Below are 15234 nucleotides of genomic sequence, written 5' to 3' on the forward strand. Positions count from 1 at the left end.
TGTTTGCCTTAATTACCATGTTTATGTCGTTAGATCCAAATCCATTAATTTGTAACCCGATGACATAAATAAACAAAATTTCTGACCAAGCCATTTCCATGAACGTATTTATCAAAAAAGTCTAAGAAAGTAATTTTGGTTTTATATGCCCTTTTTCAAAAAAAAAAAAAAATTGGTTTTATAAGTATGGAAGGAAATGGTATTCACGTGTATTCTTGTCTATAGAGTAATTGTCATGCGTGAGCGTGCGTGTCGACGCCGGAGTCCGTCGTCCTTCAGTTTAATAGTTTCAGAATTATCTTCTCCTCATCTCCTTTAGTGGCCGCCTTGTCTGACCTCTGGCCAAACACCCACCGTGGTGGTTCTGATCTTGGAGTGAAGACGCGGTTACTTGGAGGGTTGGCGCGGTGAAGATGATAGTTGGTTGGGTCCTGTTTCCGGGAGGTGGAGGCTTCCACAGCTTCGCCGCCGCCGGTTCTTGTCGCCGCGAGGTGGAAGCTTCTTCAGTTTCGCCGTAGTCGATTCTAGTCGCCGGGAGGTGAAGGCTACCACAGCCTTGCGTCGTCGGCTGTAGGTATATCAGTGGGTTTTTAGGGTTTTTAGGATCCGTTCTTTAGATCTGGTTGGTTGTCTTGCGGGTTTAGTGTTTGAGAGGTTGAGCCTTGTCGGAGGAGCTCTCGAAGAGTGATGAGGCTCTCCGATGAGTTGATGAAGCGAAGAACATAGATGGTTTCGACGGAGGCTCTCCAGGTTATGAGCTCCGGCGAAAGGAAGTGGCGGTGATGTGGTACCGATGGAGATCTGCGGCGAAGACGGTCAAGTCGAGATGGTGGTGACGCGTGTCGTCCTGAGAGTTAAGATGCTCACACGTGTTCAGATACCACCCTCCTTGTTGCGTAGTTCGGCCGACGTCGTTCGGGATTTAAATGGTTGGGCCGACGGCCCGTTAATGGATTCGGCTTTAATGTTTTGGGCCTGTTGCCTTTTAATTGTATCTGGGCTTCGGAATATGTTATCTGGGCTTGGCCCGTTTTCTTTAATTAAAAATTATCCAGACGGAAAAAAAAAAAGAGTAGTTGTCATGCGTTACAACCCAATTTTGGGGTCATCTTTCTTGGACTTTCTGGGCCTTTTCTTGTATACCTTTGTTTTTATTCCTTTTACATGTAAAGTGGTGCACATGAATAAAAACCAAATATTTTTGGTGACTGAAAAAATAAATAAATTATAACTTTTTGTAGTTTACCGTTAAATATCTATATGTTTGAAATAATAATTTCACCCGTAGCTGATTCCATATTGCATGAAATATATTAATCTGTAAGAAAAAAAAATTAACAATAATGAACGAACCTTTCATAAGATTTAGGCACATGAGTTGATTGGTTTACGTGAAAATCTAGACACATATGGCATGCCATATTGTGATATTGCATCGATGATAAACTTGTATCTGCTTAATACACGTTATCAATATGCTTTTGAACCGATCGACCGACATTAACGTGAAATCTAAGGTCCTGATTTTGTACTAAAGTATTAACCTAATGGGGATCTGATTTTCTTGTGATTTCATTTCCTTTTGTTGATTTATAAACTTTAACGACTCATCTCTTGTCCCACCCACTTTGCGAATATTTCATCAACAAGTAAGATAATAAGTTTCAAAAAAAAACAAGCAAGATAAAATGATACTATTATAAGTGATTATACTAATACTGTCTTTGTGATCAACATTAATATTCAAACGCACATGTGTGACAAAAAAAAAGTCAATTAGGAGTAGTGATCCTAAGTTTACAAGTCGTCGCTCACTGCTTCTTAGTTGTACATGCATTGTTTTTTTTTTTTTGGTACTCTTCCATGTTTGATCACCACGAAATGTTAATAGTATAATAAATGATGAAGATTCAGGTGAAAATGTTTACAGTCAAAGAGATTCCTCTTTGTTTAATGGGTATATTCCCTCGACACTGCTTGAAGTATTAAATGACTTGGAATTTGAAGTAAACATACAGGTTGCACTTTTAAATCGAATTTATCGCTGTGTATTAATGTATCTACTACATGTTTATACAAATAAAGAGGGAAGAAGTCTTAGATTTGGAAAAGGAAGAAGTCTTACTTGGTGTGATTTTCCACATCCACAACGGCTTTATTGGAAGTTTTTTAAGACCCAGTCAATGAAATGAGATTTCTATGTATTTTATTTTGGTAAAATAAATGAGATTTCTATATGATAGTGTATATTTGAGGGTGTTTCAAAAAAAAAAGTGTATATTTGAGTTTAGTCTTTACCATTCCCAGTAGATCTAATGTAACCTTGATGATTAATAAACCCATAATTAGTATGATTGTGGTGACAAAGGGGTTGGTGGTAGTGGTTTGATTGCTTTTGGTCATTTCATATTATGACTACTTATTTCCGTACGCAGACAACCGTGTACTAATATAAACAAACAATTTATAAAAATGTACCCTAACATTTTTATAAAATTGTTTTATCAAAATAAATTAGCATTACCTGTAAAGTCTAAAGTGTCTTCTTCATCTTGATGCTTATCTTAATCATATTTACTTACGATAAAGTTTCGCATTGACAAGAATGAACTAATATAAACAAACAAAAATATCTCGTAGTAGTTGGACAGAGCGTGTTAACCGACGTGATTCCATTATCGCATTTCACTAAAAGGTAATCGTAAATATATCTAACAAAAACTTTCTAATTAAGATTTTGTTTTAATCTTACTTGCCATCTTTTTTAACTCATATAAGAAACTTAGCTGCATGATGTTCTGTAGAAAGTAGAAACTCATATGTATACATCTTTTACGTTAACCTATAATATTCTTTTGAAAACATGTTAACCTTTTTTTTTGTTCAACCGAGAACATGTTAACCTATAATTTTTTTGTTTGGTAAAATATGTTAACCTATATTTTGTAACAACATAGAGTTACAAATTATATCATTTAATGAAGAACATTTAGAAAAGTGGATAATTACACTGTTATTTCTTCCAACCATCTTTCTATAATGATGTGGATTCAAAAACTGTTCCTTCTTTTTTAATACTTGATGTTTTAGAGATATTTTTATTCCAAGTTAGATGAAGTTTTTAATTTTTAGTGTTAATTTATTAATTTTATGTTATATGATCATTGGTATTCTTCTGTCAACAAAATCATTATTTGTCGAATTGTAACTAGGAGTAATTAATGAGATTTTTGTTTAGAAAATGTAAATAATAAAATGGTTCTTAATTTATATGTACAATTTTAAAATGCTATCTAATAAAAATTGAGAGATCATTTTATAAATTCTATATTTTTGGTATGATTTATCTGATATGCATCAAAGTTTCATTAATGTTAAAAGTTCATTAATTATATACTAACTTCATTACATAATTTTCTAGTTAAGACCGCTATATTTTAAATCAATAATATGCAACTAGGTAGAGATCCACTTCTTGCGCATATGAAAGACATATAAATTATGCATATGAAAGGCATATAAATTATGTACTCGAGCCAATTAGTACGTCTTCAGAATTTAATTTTTTTTTTCTGCAAAGTTTTTCATAAGTGTCTTTTAGACAAACTTTATTTCCATGTTCATCTTGTTCTAGATTTGAAGTTTTATTTAGTTTATCGAGTTTAAATCTGAGTTATAATACAACACACTAATACAAACCATTTTGCATTAATAGTAGTTATTAATAGGCATAATAGTAGTTATTAAACAATTTGTAATATTTCATGTATTCTTTTTTTGTGCACTGATATTTCATGTATCTTTCATATATTTATTTCATACAGTATATCTTTTGATATAAAGCTAGGTAGATATCTTAGGAAAATGTATTTTTATATATATAAAGATGGGTAGATGTATGTACATCTTGAGGAAATATAGTTTAATCCAACATTTATTCCTTGAAGATTAAAGAAAGAAAGAAAAAAGATAAAGCATTTGTTTCACGTTTGGACCACGCTCTGTGCTTCTTGCAACTGCCTTTGCCTACCTACAGCATTCATGAGATAGTTATGTTTCTCTATAAGAACAACTGAAGAAAAAAAATATAATAAAGCAAAAGAGGAAAAGAAGAAAGAAAAGAATCTTATTTACACGAGTTTAATGTTTATTTGCTTAACTAATTATTATCTCAGAGGAACAAAGATGATTATAACTAACAGAAAACATTACTACAAATATTTCTCTTTTATCTTTGTGGGATTTTCTTTATATTTTTCATTTATGTATAGCTCCTTTCAATATTCTGCCTAGGGAAATGATGAACCATCTCAGTCCTCTTGAACAAGATTACTCTGAGTTTGTTGAATATGATCCTAGTGGAAGATATGGCAGAGTAACTTTCTCTCTCTATCTGTCAGTCTCAATAAGTTGATCCTCGATCTCTTTTGTTTTGCTGAGGTTCTTGCGTGTTCTTGTTGTTGCAGTACAGTGAAGTTCTTGGTAAAGGGTCTTCAAAGACCGTGTAAAAGTCCAAGCTCTCTATATTAAATTTATTATTCTCTGTTGGTTTAAACTAGTTTAGATTCAGTTCATAAATGAAAACTGTTTTTTTTTTTTTGGTTTTTATTTGGGGTTTGCAGTTACAGAGGATTTGATGAGTATGAAGGTATAGAAGTAGCATGGAACCAAGTAAAGCTCTATGACTTCTTGCATAGTCCTCAGGAACTGGAGAGGCTCTACTGTGAGATACATCTCCTCAAAACCTTAAAACACAAGAGCATCATGAAATTCTACACTTCTTGGGTTGATACCAAGAATCGAAACATTAACTTTATCACTGAAATGTTCACTTCTGGTAACCTAAGACAGTAAGTTATGTTCTCTTGATTACTGAATCATAACACATGTTATTGGTTTCATAAACTCCGGTGAGTGCAGGTATAGGCTAAAGCACAAAAGAGTGAACATAAGAGCGGTGAAGCATTGGTGTAGACAGATCTTAAGAGGCTTACACTATCTACATACACATGACCCTCCAGTGATTCACAGAGATCTCAAGTGTGACAACATTTTTGTTAACGGTAACCAAGGAGAAGTCAAGATTGGTGATCTTGGTCTTGCTGCTATCTTACAAAACTCCCACGCTGCTCATTGTGTTGGTATGCAATAATACTTCATTGCGTGTGTTTTACTAACTTTATAACAAGATTGTGATGCTGAAAGTCTTTTCTTGCCCTCTTAGGGACACCAGAGTTCATGGCTCCTGAAGTCTATGAAGAAGAATACAACGAGTTAGTAGATATATACTCGTTTGGTATGTGCGTTTTGGAGATGGTAACGGTTGATTACCCGTACAGTGAGTGTACTCACCCTGCTCAGATTTACAAGAGAGTTATATCGGTGAGAATCGATTAATTTAGATGGGCTTACAACTTAGAACCATTTAGCGATAAGTGGATTGATTTATCTCTATTATATATTACTTAAGATCCCTTATAACTTTTGACGTGGGTCGATGTCCTTAGAATCAACCCACTATCATCTGGGATTAAATATTTTCTGTCACAAGATTTTGTTGAGTTTAAAGACTGCTAACATTCTCTTTCTCAGGGGAAGAAACCAGACTCATTAGACAAGGTGAGGGATCACGAGGTTAGAGGGTTTATAGAGAAGTGCTTGGCCAGTGCCTCCCTTAGGCTCTCAGCTCGTGAACTACTAAACGACCATTTTCTTTGTAATGATGAAAGTGAATGCAAAACCAAAGAAAACTATTTTGATCATACTCACTGCTCAAACGGTTACTACATCCACAATAATGTAAACCAATGGGCTTATAATGGAAATGAGACGGTGGAGTTGCATGGAACAGAGATCTTTGAGTTTCAAGAAGGTGATCATGAAGACTGTGCAGAAAAGTATGATAAGAAGTTTGACAATGTCCATATAAGTATAACAGGGAAGAGAAGAGACAACGGTGATGGACTGTTCCTCCGACTCAGAACCGCTGACAAGGAAGGTTTGTCACACTCTATAAACCAAAAGGACACAATCTTTGTCGGTTCTTGAACAGAGGAGAGACTAGCTGGACTAAAAAGAGTTTCATTTCATTTACAATTTTGCAGGGCTTGTGAGGAACATATACTTCCCTTTTGACATGGAAACTGACACAGCAATAAGCGTTGCAAGAGAGATGGTTGAAGAGCTGGAGATGGACGATTGTGATGTGACAAATATAGCCGACATGATCGATGGAGAGATTGCTTCTTTGATACCGGGTTGGAGATCAGGCCTCGAGGTTGAGAGCAGCTTCTGCAACTGCGCCTGCCTCGGTCATGGACTTTAACGTGATGCAGTATTGTGGAAACGAGTGTGTAGAGAAGCATGGACGGTTTGATGAGATTACTTCTGAGCTAAAACACACTGATGAGGAAGAGGCGTTTTCTTGTAGGGCAAGTAACGTGATACACTAACTATATATATACACCAGATCCTTTCTCTTTTGACACCTTTCATAGACCAGGACTCGCTACCCTATGAAACAATCGGATTCAGCTGCTGAAAAATGAAGTACGGGAGACTCAAGGATCAAGACCTTAAAAATCTAGTGGGAGGAGATGTTAAACAAGATGAGCAGCGAACGTTGGAAAAGCTTTACTCACAAGAAACAACAAGAGACATATATATCTACGCTTCTTGATGCTTTTTCATAAGCTTTCTGGGTTAATATATATATGTAGAAATGTTTACAATAATGCTTCTTACTGAATATTTACATTAATGTTGACAAACAATGAAATTACGTCTTTTTTTTAACAGGAAAATTACGATTTTATTTCAAAGAAACATACATGTTTTAATATATAAACTGACGGATGATATTACAATCTCCAAACACAAGAACCCACGTGAAAGCGGCAACTAGAGCCTACTCCAGGATAACTTACGACAACAAAATAATATACACTACTAATCAAGTTAAATAAGCAGAAGTAGTGTCCAATGATCGGGAGTTTTCGCTGCTGAGTGCCGCCCATAGCCCGACAATATCCACCTCCTACACCATTGCACCACGACTTATCGCTGATACTCACACTCAGTAGCGAATCCAAAAGTGATAATGACTGGATGCACCAACGTGTAAAACTATAAATTTCAATTGATACATATAAAATTAGTGAAGAAATACACTAATTTTGTAAAAAAGTTGTGGGGCATGTGCACTCTGTATCCTCTTACTGGCTTCGTCCCTGCTCACACCCGCCAAACGATAACGTCTGCAAATCCAATACATTTCCAGTCTATCTTAAATTATTTTTATAAATTCTTAACGCAAATGTTGATGTTAATAAGTTAACCTATGCTCGAGACAAAACTTATCTTTTAACATAACAGAAATCATAATAGGATTTACACGTGCAACACAGATTTAAACAACAACAACAAAAACTAACTAAATTTTCCAAGTTAAATAGAGTAGTTCTATTTAGGCCCAATGGGCTTAATCATCAGTTTTATCTGTATGCACCCAAACAACTTAATTATTTCTTCCACGCATTGGATTTAAGAAGACCCACTAGAAAGAATAAGACCCATCAAACAAAAGCCCATTAAGAAAACAAAACCTAAAAAAAAACATGAAAAATGAGAGCTATATATCATCAGCTAGGGTTTTGATTGCTGCTTCAGAAGCCGCAGCGAGAGAGTAGCAAACCGGAGAGAGCTCGGAGTAATCGCAGCAGCCATGGCGGAGAAAGCAGTCACCATCAGGACCAGGAAGTTCATGACCAACAGGCTCCTCTCCAGGAAGCAGTTTGTGAGTTTCACATCCCTTACACTCTCTGTCTCTTATGTACCATATGATTCGCCAGTGAAATGAACAAAGTTAGGAACTTGAATCTTCCATTTTAACAAATGCACAAACTCTAAACACAGAAAGTTTGAAACTTTCATCCATTTTTACTCATTTGATTATGGTACAAGTTAGTGACGGTGGCTTGTATGAATGTTAGGTCATTGATGTTCTTCACCCAGGAAGAGCCAATGTTTCAAAGGTATGCTCTTTTACTTACGTCCGTGGTCGTGTCAGCTATGCAATTCATGGAGCGTTGAGAAGCTTATGACTTTCTTTTTTGTTGAAGGCTGAGCTCAAGGAGAAGTTGGCAAGGATGTATGAGGTTAAGGACCCAAACGCAATCTTTGTATTCAAGTTCAGAACCCACTTTGGAGGTGGTAAATCTTCTGGGTTTGGTTTGATCTATGACAATGTCGAGAGTGCCAAGAAGTTCGAGCCCAAGTACAGGCTCATCAGGGTGAGTACTAATTCCTCATCTTACCATCTTTGATAGCACTGTTCCTTAGGCTCTAGCAAAACCTCTGTCTGGTCTAGTTTTTAGTCTAGCATGCTCTTGGTTCTTCCATTTTGCCTGCTTTGCTAATAAAACTATAATGGTTTTGTTGTGGGAAGGTGTGGCAATACAGATCTGTTTTTGGATGAGACATGTTGCGATTTCATACTAAAATGATTGTCAATTGTATTTGACAGAATGGGCTTGACACCAAGATTGAGAAATCGAGGAAACAGATTAAGGAGAGGAAGAACAGGGCCAAGAAAATCCGTGGTGTTAAGAAGGTGAGGCCAGACTACCTTGTAGCTTAAGCATTTGCACTTGTTTGTTTCTTGCCCTTTTTATTAACGGTTTTGTGTGTGTGTTTGTGTAGACCAAGGCTGGTGACCCCAAGAAGAAGTGAGGTGTTAGAAGACAACGGCAGCATTTTGGGTTTTGTTCTGTGCATCATCCCTTCTTTATTTCGATTTTGTGCTTCTCATTGTCACACTTGTTCTGTCTCCGTTTGCTTATGTGTTAAAGCTTTAGAGTATCATGTGCTAAGATTTTGCTGAATACATTTTGTTTGAAATTCCTCCCAAAATTCCCATTGCTAAGCACACCAGCTTAATTAGCTTAATTTGCTCCATAGGAGCTTAAAGCAAAACAGTCTTGAATTGTTTATATATGATGTTTGATTTTGACCGCTTTTACGTTTTGGTAACATTGGTTTTCAACTTGAGATGCACTCCAGCTAAAGATAAGCAGAATGTTATTTGTTGCCTGACGAACTTGATGGTTCCTTTTGTATAGACAAAATGTTAAACGATCTATGTGATTAGCTAACTTGAAAATATCATATAAAAGATGACAATAAAATATTAAAATGGTAACACCATCCATAGTTGAAAATATTATCTAACAGATGACAATAAAATGGTAACACCATCCATAGTTAAGAGCCTGCAACAAGTTTCTGTACCACTTTAGGATCTCCCCAAAAGAAATATGAAGCATGGTGTAAATGTAGTTTGGCTTGGTGGGTGAAGTGCCACTCGCTTGGCAAGTGCTTCTGCTTAAAGCTGATTTGAAGAAGGTCGTGAGTGTGAACATTCTATATTTAAGGTGAGCCGGAGTGAAGAACCATTTTTATAAATAGAACACTAGAACTATAGCCTATATGGCTCATTATCTACCAAAATGGTAACGTGAACCATTGGTTTTGATGACTTCCGTGTATACTATAACTATTTTCTACCAAAATGCTCTATATATAAAGCCTATAATCTTTTAATTCGTTTTAAAATTTATAACCACATTATACATTTGTATTAATTTATGATAAATTTCTTTTCATGGTACATGGACATCGTTCTAATTTTTTATCAATTAATTTAGCAAAACTGTAAATACTCCCTAAATCATTGGACTAACCACTATAAAATTACTATTCCTTAGAGAAACGGAAACAACAAAGGTTCCAAACCTCTTTGAACTTCATCATATTTTATTACATGATTCAAATATGTATTAAAACAGTATTTTCAATTTTTTTGAATTTTTTTCAAAATCTATGTGTTCCCCCCCTACGAAAATAGTGAGATTTCGGTAAATGTTCTATATATGAAGTCTATAATTTTAAATTTGTTTAAAAATTTAAAACCATATTATACCTTTGTATTAATGTATGATAAAGTTTTTTTCATGGTACATGGACATCGTTCTAATTTTTTATCCATTAATTTAGCAAAACTGCAAATACTCCTTAAATCATTGGACTAACCACTATAAAATTGCTATTCCCTAGAGAAACGGAGACAACAAAGGTTCCAAACCTCTTTGAACTTCGTCATATGTTATTACATGATTCAACTATGCATTAGTATTGTCAAATTTTTTGAATTTTTCTCAAAATCTATGGTACCCCCCCCCCCTACAAAATGAGTTTTCGGTAAATACTATATATATGAAGCCTATAATCTTTTAATTCGTTTTAAAATTTATAACCACATTATACATTTGCATTAATTTATGATAAACTACTTTTCATGGTACATGGACATCGTTCTAATTTTTTATCCATTCATTTAGCAAAACTGCAAATACTCCCTAAATCATTAGACTAACCACTATAAAATTGCTATTCCCTAGAGAAACGGAGACAACAAAGGTTCCAAACCTCATTGAACTTCATCATATGTAATTACATGATTCAACTATGCATTAAAACAGTATTGTCAAATTTTTTGAATTTTTCTCAAAATCTATGTGTACCCCTTACGAAAATAGTGAGTTTTCGGTAAATGCTCTATATATGAAGCCTATAATCTTTAAATTTGTTTTAAAATTTAAAACCACATTATACATTTGTATTAATTTATGATAAACTTCTTTTCATGGTACATGGACATCGTTCTAATTTTTTATCCATTAATTTAGCAAAACTGCAAATACTCCCTAAATCATTGGACTAACCACTATAAAATTGCTATTCCTAGAGAAACGGAGACAACAAAGGTTCCAAACCTCTTTGAACTTCATCATATGTTATTACATGATTCAACTATGCATTAAAACAGTATTGTCAAATTTTTTGAATTTTTCTCAAAATCTATGTGTACCCCCCTACGAAAATAGTGAGTTTTCGGTAAATGCTCTATATATGAAGCCTATAATCTTTTAATTCGTTTTAAAATTTATAACCACATTATACATTTGTATTAATTTATGATAAACTTCTTTTCATGGTACATGGACATCGTTCTAATTTTTTATCAATTAATTTAGCAAAACTGCAAATACTCCCTAAATCATTGGACTAACCACTATAAAATTGCTATTCCTTAGAGAAACGGAGACAACAAAGGTTCCAAACCTCTTTGAACTTCATCATATTTTATTACATGATTCAAATATGTATTAAAACAGTATTTTCAAATTTTTTGAATTTTTTTCAAAATCTATGTGTTAACCCCTACGAAAATAGTGAGTTTTCGGTAAATGCTCTATATATGAAGCCTATAATCTTTAAATTGTTTTTAAAATTTAAAACCACATTATACCTTTGTATTAATGTATGATAAACTTCTTTTCATGGTACATGGACATCATTCTAATTTTTTATCCATTAATTTAGCAAAACTGTAAATACTCCCTAAATCATTAGACTAACCACTATAAAATTGCTATTCCCTAGAGAAACGGAGACAACAAAGGTTCCAAACCTCTTTGAACTTCGTCATATGTTATTACATGATTCAACTATGCATTAAAACAGTATTGTCAAATTTTTTGAATTTTTCTCAAAATCTATAGGTACCCCCCCTACAAAATGAGTTTTCGGTAAATACTATATATATGAAGCTTATAATCTTTTAATTTGTTTTAAATTTTATAACCACATTATACATTTGCATTAATTTATGAACTTTTCATGGTACATGGACATCGTTCTAATTTTTTATCCATTAATTTAGCAAAACTGCAAATACTCCCTAAATCATTAGACTAACCACTATAAAATTGCTATTCCCTAGAGAAACGGAGACAACAAAGGTTCCAAACCTCTTTGAACTTCATCATATGTTATTACATGATTCAACTATGCATTAAAACAGTATTGTCAAATTTTTTGAATTTTTCTCAAAATCTATGTGTACCCCCTACGAAAATAGTGAGTTTTCGGTAAATGCTCTATATATGAAGCCTATAATCTTTAAATTTGTTTTAAAATTAATAACCACATTATACATTTGTATTAATTTATGATAAACTCCTTTTCATGGTACATGGAAATCGTTCTAATTTTTTATCAATTAATTTAGCAAAACTGCAAATACTCCCTAAATCATTAGACTAACCACTATAAAATTGCTATTCCCTAGAGAAACGGAGACAACAAAGGTTCCAAACCTCTTTGAACTTCATCATATTTTATTACATGATTCAAATATGTATTAAAACAGTATTTTCAATTTTTTTTTCAAAATCTATGTGTTAACCCCTACGAAAATAGTGAGTTTTCGGTAAATGCTCTATATATGAAGCCTATAATCTTTAAATTTGTTTTAAAATTTAAAACCACATTATACCTTTGTATTAATGTATGATAAACTTCTTTTCATGGTACATGGACATCGTTCTAATTTTTTATCCATTAATTTAGCAAAACTGCAAATACTCCCTAAATCATTGGACTAACCACTATAAAATTGCTATTCCCTAGAGAAACGGAGACAACAAAGGTTCCAAACCTCTTTGAACTTCATCATATATTATTACATGATTCATATATGTATTAAAACAGTATTGTCAAATTTTTTGAATTTTTCTCAAAATCTATGTGTAACTCTCCCCCCCCCAACGAAAATAGTGAGTTTTCGTTAAATGCTCTATATATGAAGCCTATAATCTTTAAAGTTTTTTTAAAATTTAAAACCACATTATACCTTTGTATTAATGTATGATAAACTTTTTTCATGGTACATGGACATCGTTCTAATTTTTTATCCATTAATTTAGCAAAACTGCAAATACTCCCTAAATCATTGGACTAACCACTATAAAATTGCTATTCCCTAGAGAAACGGAGACAACAAAGGTTCCAAACCTCTTTGAACTTCATCATATGTTATTACATGATTCAAATATGCATTAAAACAGTGTTGTCAAATTTTTTGAATTTTTTCAAAATCTATGTGTACCCCTACGAAAATAGTGAGTTTTCGGTATATGCTCTATATATGAAGCCTATAATCTTTAAATTTGTTTTAAAATTTAAACCACATTATACCTTTGTATTAATGTATGATAAACTTCTTTTCATGGTACATGGACATCGTTCTAATTTTTTATCCATTAATTTAGCAAAACTGCAAATACTCCCTAAATCATTGGACTAACCACTATAAAATTGCTATTCCCTAGAGAAACGGAGACAACAAAGGTTCCAAACCTCTTTGAACTTCATCATATGTTATTACATGATTCAATATGTATTAAAACAGTATTTTCAAATTTTTTGAATTTTTCTCAAAATCTATGTGTACCCCCCTACGAAAATAGTGAGTTTTCGGTAAATGCTCTATATATGAAGCCTATAATCTTTTAATTCGTTTTAAAATTTATAACCACATTATACATTTGTATTAATTTATGATAAACTTCTTTTCATGGTACATGGACATCGTTCTAATTTTTTATCCATTAATTTAGCAAAACTGCAAATACTCCCTAAATCATTGGACTAACCACTATAAAATTGCTATTTCCTAGAGAAACAGAGACAACAAAGGTTCCAAACCTCTTTGAACTTCATCATATGTTATTACATGATTCATATATGTATTAAAACAGTATTGTCAAATTTTTTGAATTTTTCTCAAAATCTATGTGTACCCCCCTACGAAAATAGTGAGTTTTCGGTAAATGCTCTATATATGAAGCCTATAATCTTTAAATTTGTTTTAAAATTTAAAACCACATTATAAATTCGTATTAATTTATAATAAACTTCTTTCATGGTACATGGACATCGTTCTAATTTTTTATCAATTAATTTAGCAAAACTGCAAATACTCCTTAAATCATTGGACTAACCACTATAAAATTGCTATTCCCTAGAGAAACGGAGACAACAAAGGTTCCAAACCTCTTTGAACTTCATCATATTTTATTACATGATTCAAATATGTATTAAAACAGTATTGTCAATTTTTTTGAATTTTTTCAAAATCTATGTGTAACCCCTACGAAAATAGTGAGTTTTCGGTAAATGCTCTATATATGAAGCCTATAATCTTTAAATTTGTTTTAAAATTTAAAACCACATTATACATTTGTATTAATGTATGATAAACTTCTTTTCATGGTACATGGACATCGTTCTAATTTTTTATCCATTAATTTAGCAAAACTGTAAATACTCCCTAAATCATTGGACTAACCACTATAAAATTGCTATTCCCTAGAGAAACGGAGACAACAAAGGTTCCAAACCTCTTTGAACTTCATCATATATTATTACATGATTCATATATGTATTAAAACAGTATTGTCAAATTTTTTGAATTTTTTCAAAATCTATGTGTACCCCCTACGAAAATAGTGAGATTTCGGTAAATGCTCTATATATGAAGTCTATAATCATTAAATTTGTTTAAAAATTTAAAACCACATTATACCTTTGTATTAATGTATGATAAACTTATTTTCATGGTACATGGACATCGTTCTAATTTTTTATCCATTAATTTAGCAAAACTGCAAATACTCCCTAAATCATTGGACTAACCACTATAAAATTGCTATTCCCTAGAGAAACGGAGACAACAAAGGTTCCAAACCTCTTTGAACTTCATCATATGTTATTACATGATTCAACTATGCATTAAAACAGTATTGTCAATTTTTTTGAATTTTTCTCAAAATCTATGTGTACCCCCTACGAAAATAGTGAGTTTTCGGTAAATGCTCTATATATGAAGCCTATAATCTTTAAATTTGTTTTAAAATTTAAAACCACATTATAAATTCGTATTAATTTATAGTAAACTTCTTTCATGGTACATGGACATCGTTCTAATATTTTATCAATTAATTTAGCAAAACTGCAAATACTCCCTAAATCATTGGACTAACCACTATAAAATTGCTATTCCTTAGAGAAACGGAGACAACGAAGGTTCCAAACCTCTTTGAACTTCATCATATTTTATTACATGATTCAAATATGTATTAAAACAGTATTTCAATTTTTTTGAGTTTTTTCAAAATCTATGTGTAACCCCTACGAAAATAGTGAGTTTTCGGTAAATGCTCTATATATGAAGCCTATAATCTTTAAATTTGTTTTAAAATTTAAAACTACATTATACCTTTGTATTAATGTATGATAAACTTCTTTTCATGGTACATGGACATCGTTCTA

General features: G+C 32.8%; 1 protein-coding gene and 1 pseudogene across 1 annotated transcript; both read left to right on the forward strand.

Annotated features, from left to right (window-relative positions):
* Positions 1–648: 648 nt before the first annotated feature.
* LOC103837314 lies at positions 649–6814 on the forward strand (annotated as a pseudogene).
* Positions 6815–7569: 755 nt separating this feature from the next.
* On the forward strand, positions 7570–9006 carry LOC103837315 (40S ribosomal protein S24-1). Its single transcript, XM_009113675.3, has 5 exons — positions 7570–7795; positions 7992–8033; positions 8121–8291; positions 8525–8611; positions 8701–9006. Exons 1-5 carry the CDS (start codon positions 7724–7726, stop codon positions 8728–8730), a joined length of 402 nt encoding a protein of 133 aa, XP_009111923.1. The 5' UTR covers positions 7570–7723; the 3' UTR covers positions 8731–9006.
* The last annotated feature ends 6228 nt before the right edge of the window (positions 9007–15234 follow it).

The sequence above is a fragment of the Brassica rapa genome, chromosome A09, assembly GCF_000309985.2.
Source record: "Brassica rapa cultivar Chiifu-401-42 chromosome A09, CAAS_Brap_v3.01, whole genome shotgun sequence".
Classification (NCBI taxonomy): domain Eukaryota; kingdom Viridiplantae; phylum Streptophyta; class Magnoliopsida; order Brassicales; family Brassicaceae; genus Brassica; species Brassica rapa.

What these genes read in the sequence shown, in the direction of transcription:
- LOC103837315 (XM_009113675.3), top strand. Translation starts at nt 7,724, where the DNA reads ATGGCGGAGAAAGCAGTCACCATCAGGACCAGGAAGTTCATGACCAAC. An exon ending in GAAGAGCCAATGTTTCAAAG is followed by an intron (nt 8,034 to 8,120) that starts GTATGCTCTTTT and finishes TTTTTGTTGAAG; the next exon opens with GCTGAGCTCAAGGAGAAGTT. An exon ending in AAATCCGTGGTGTTAAGAAG is followed by an intron (nt 8,612 to 8,700) that starts GTGAGGCCAGAC and finishes GTGTTTGTGTAG; the next exon opens with ACCAAGGCTGGTGACCCCAA.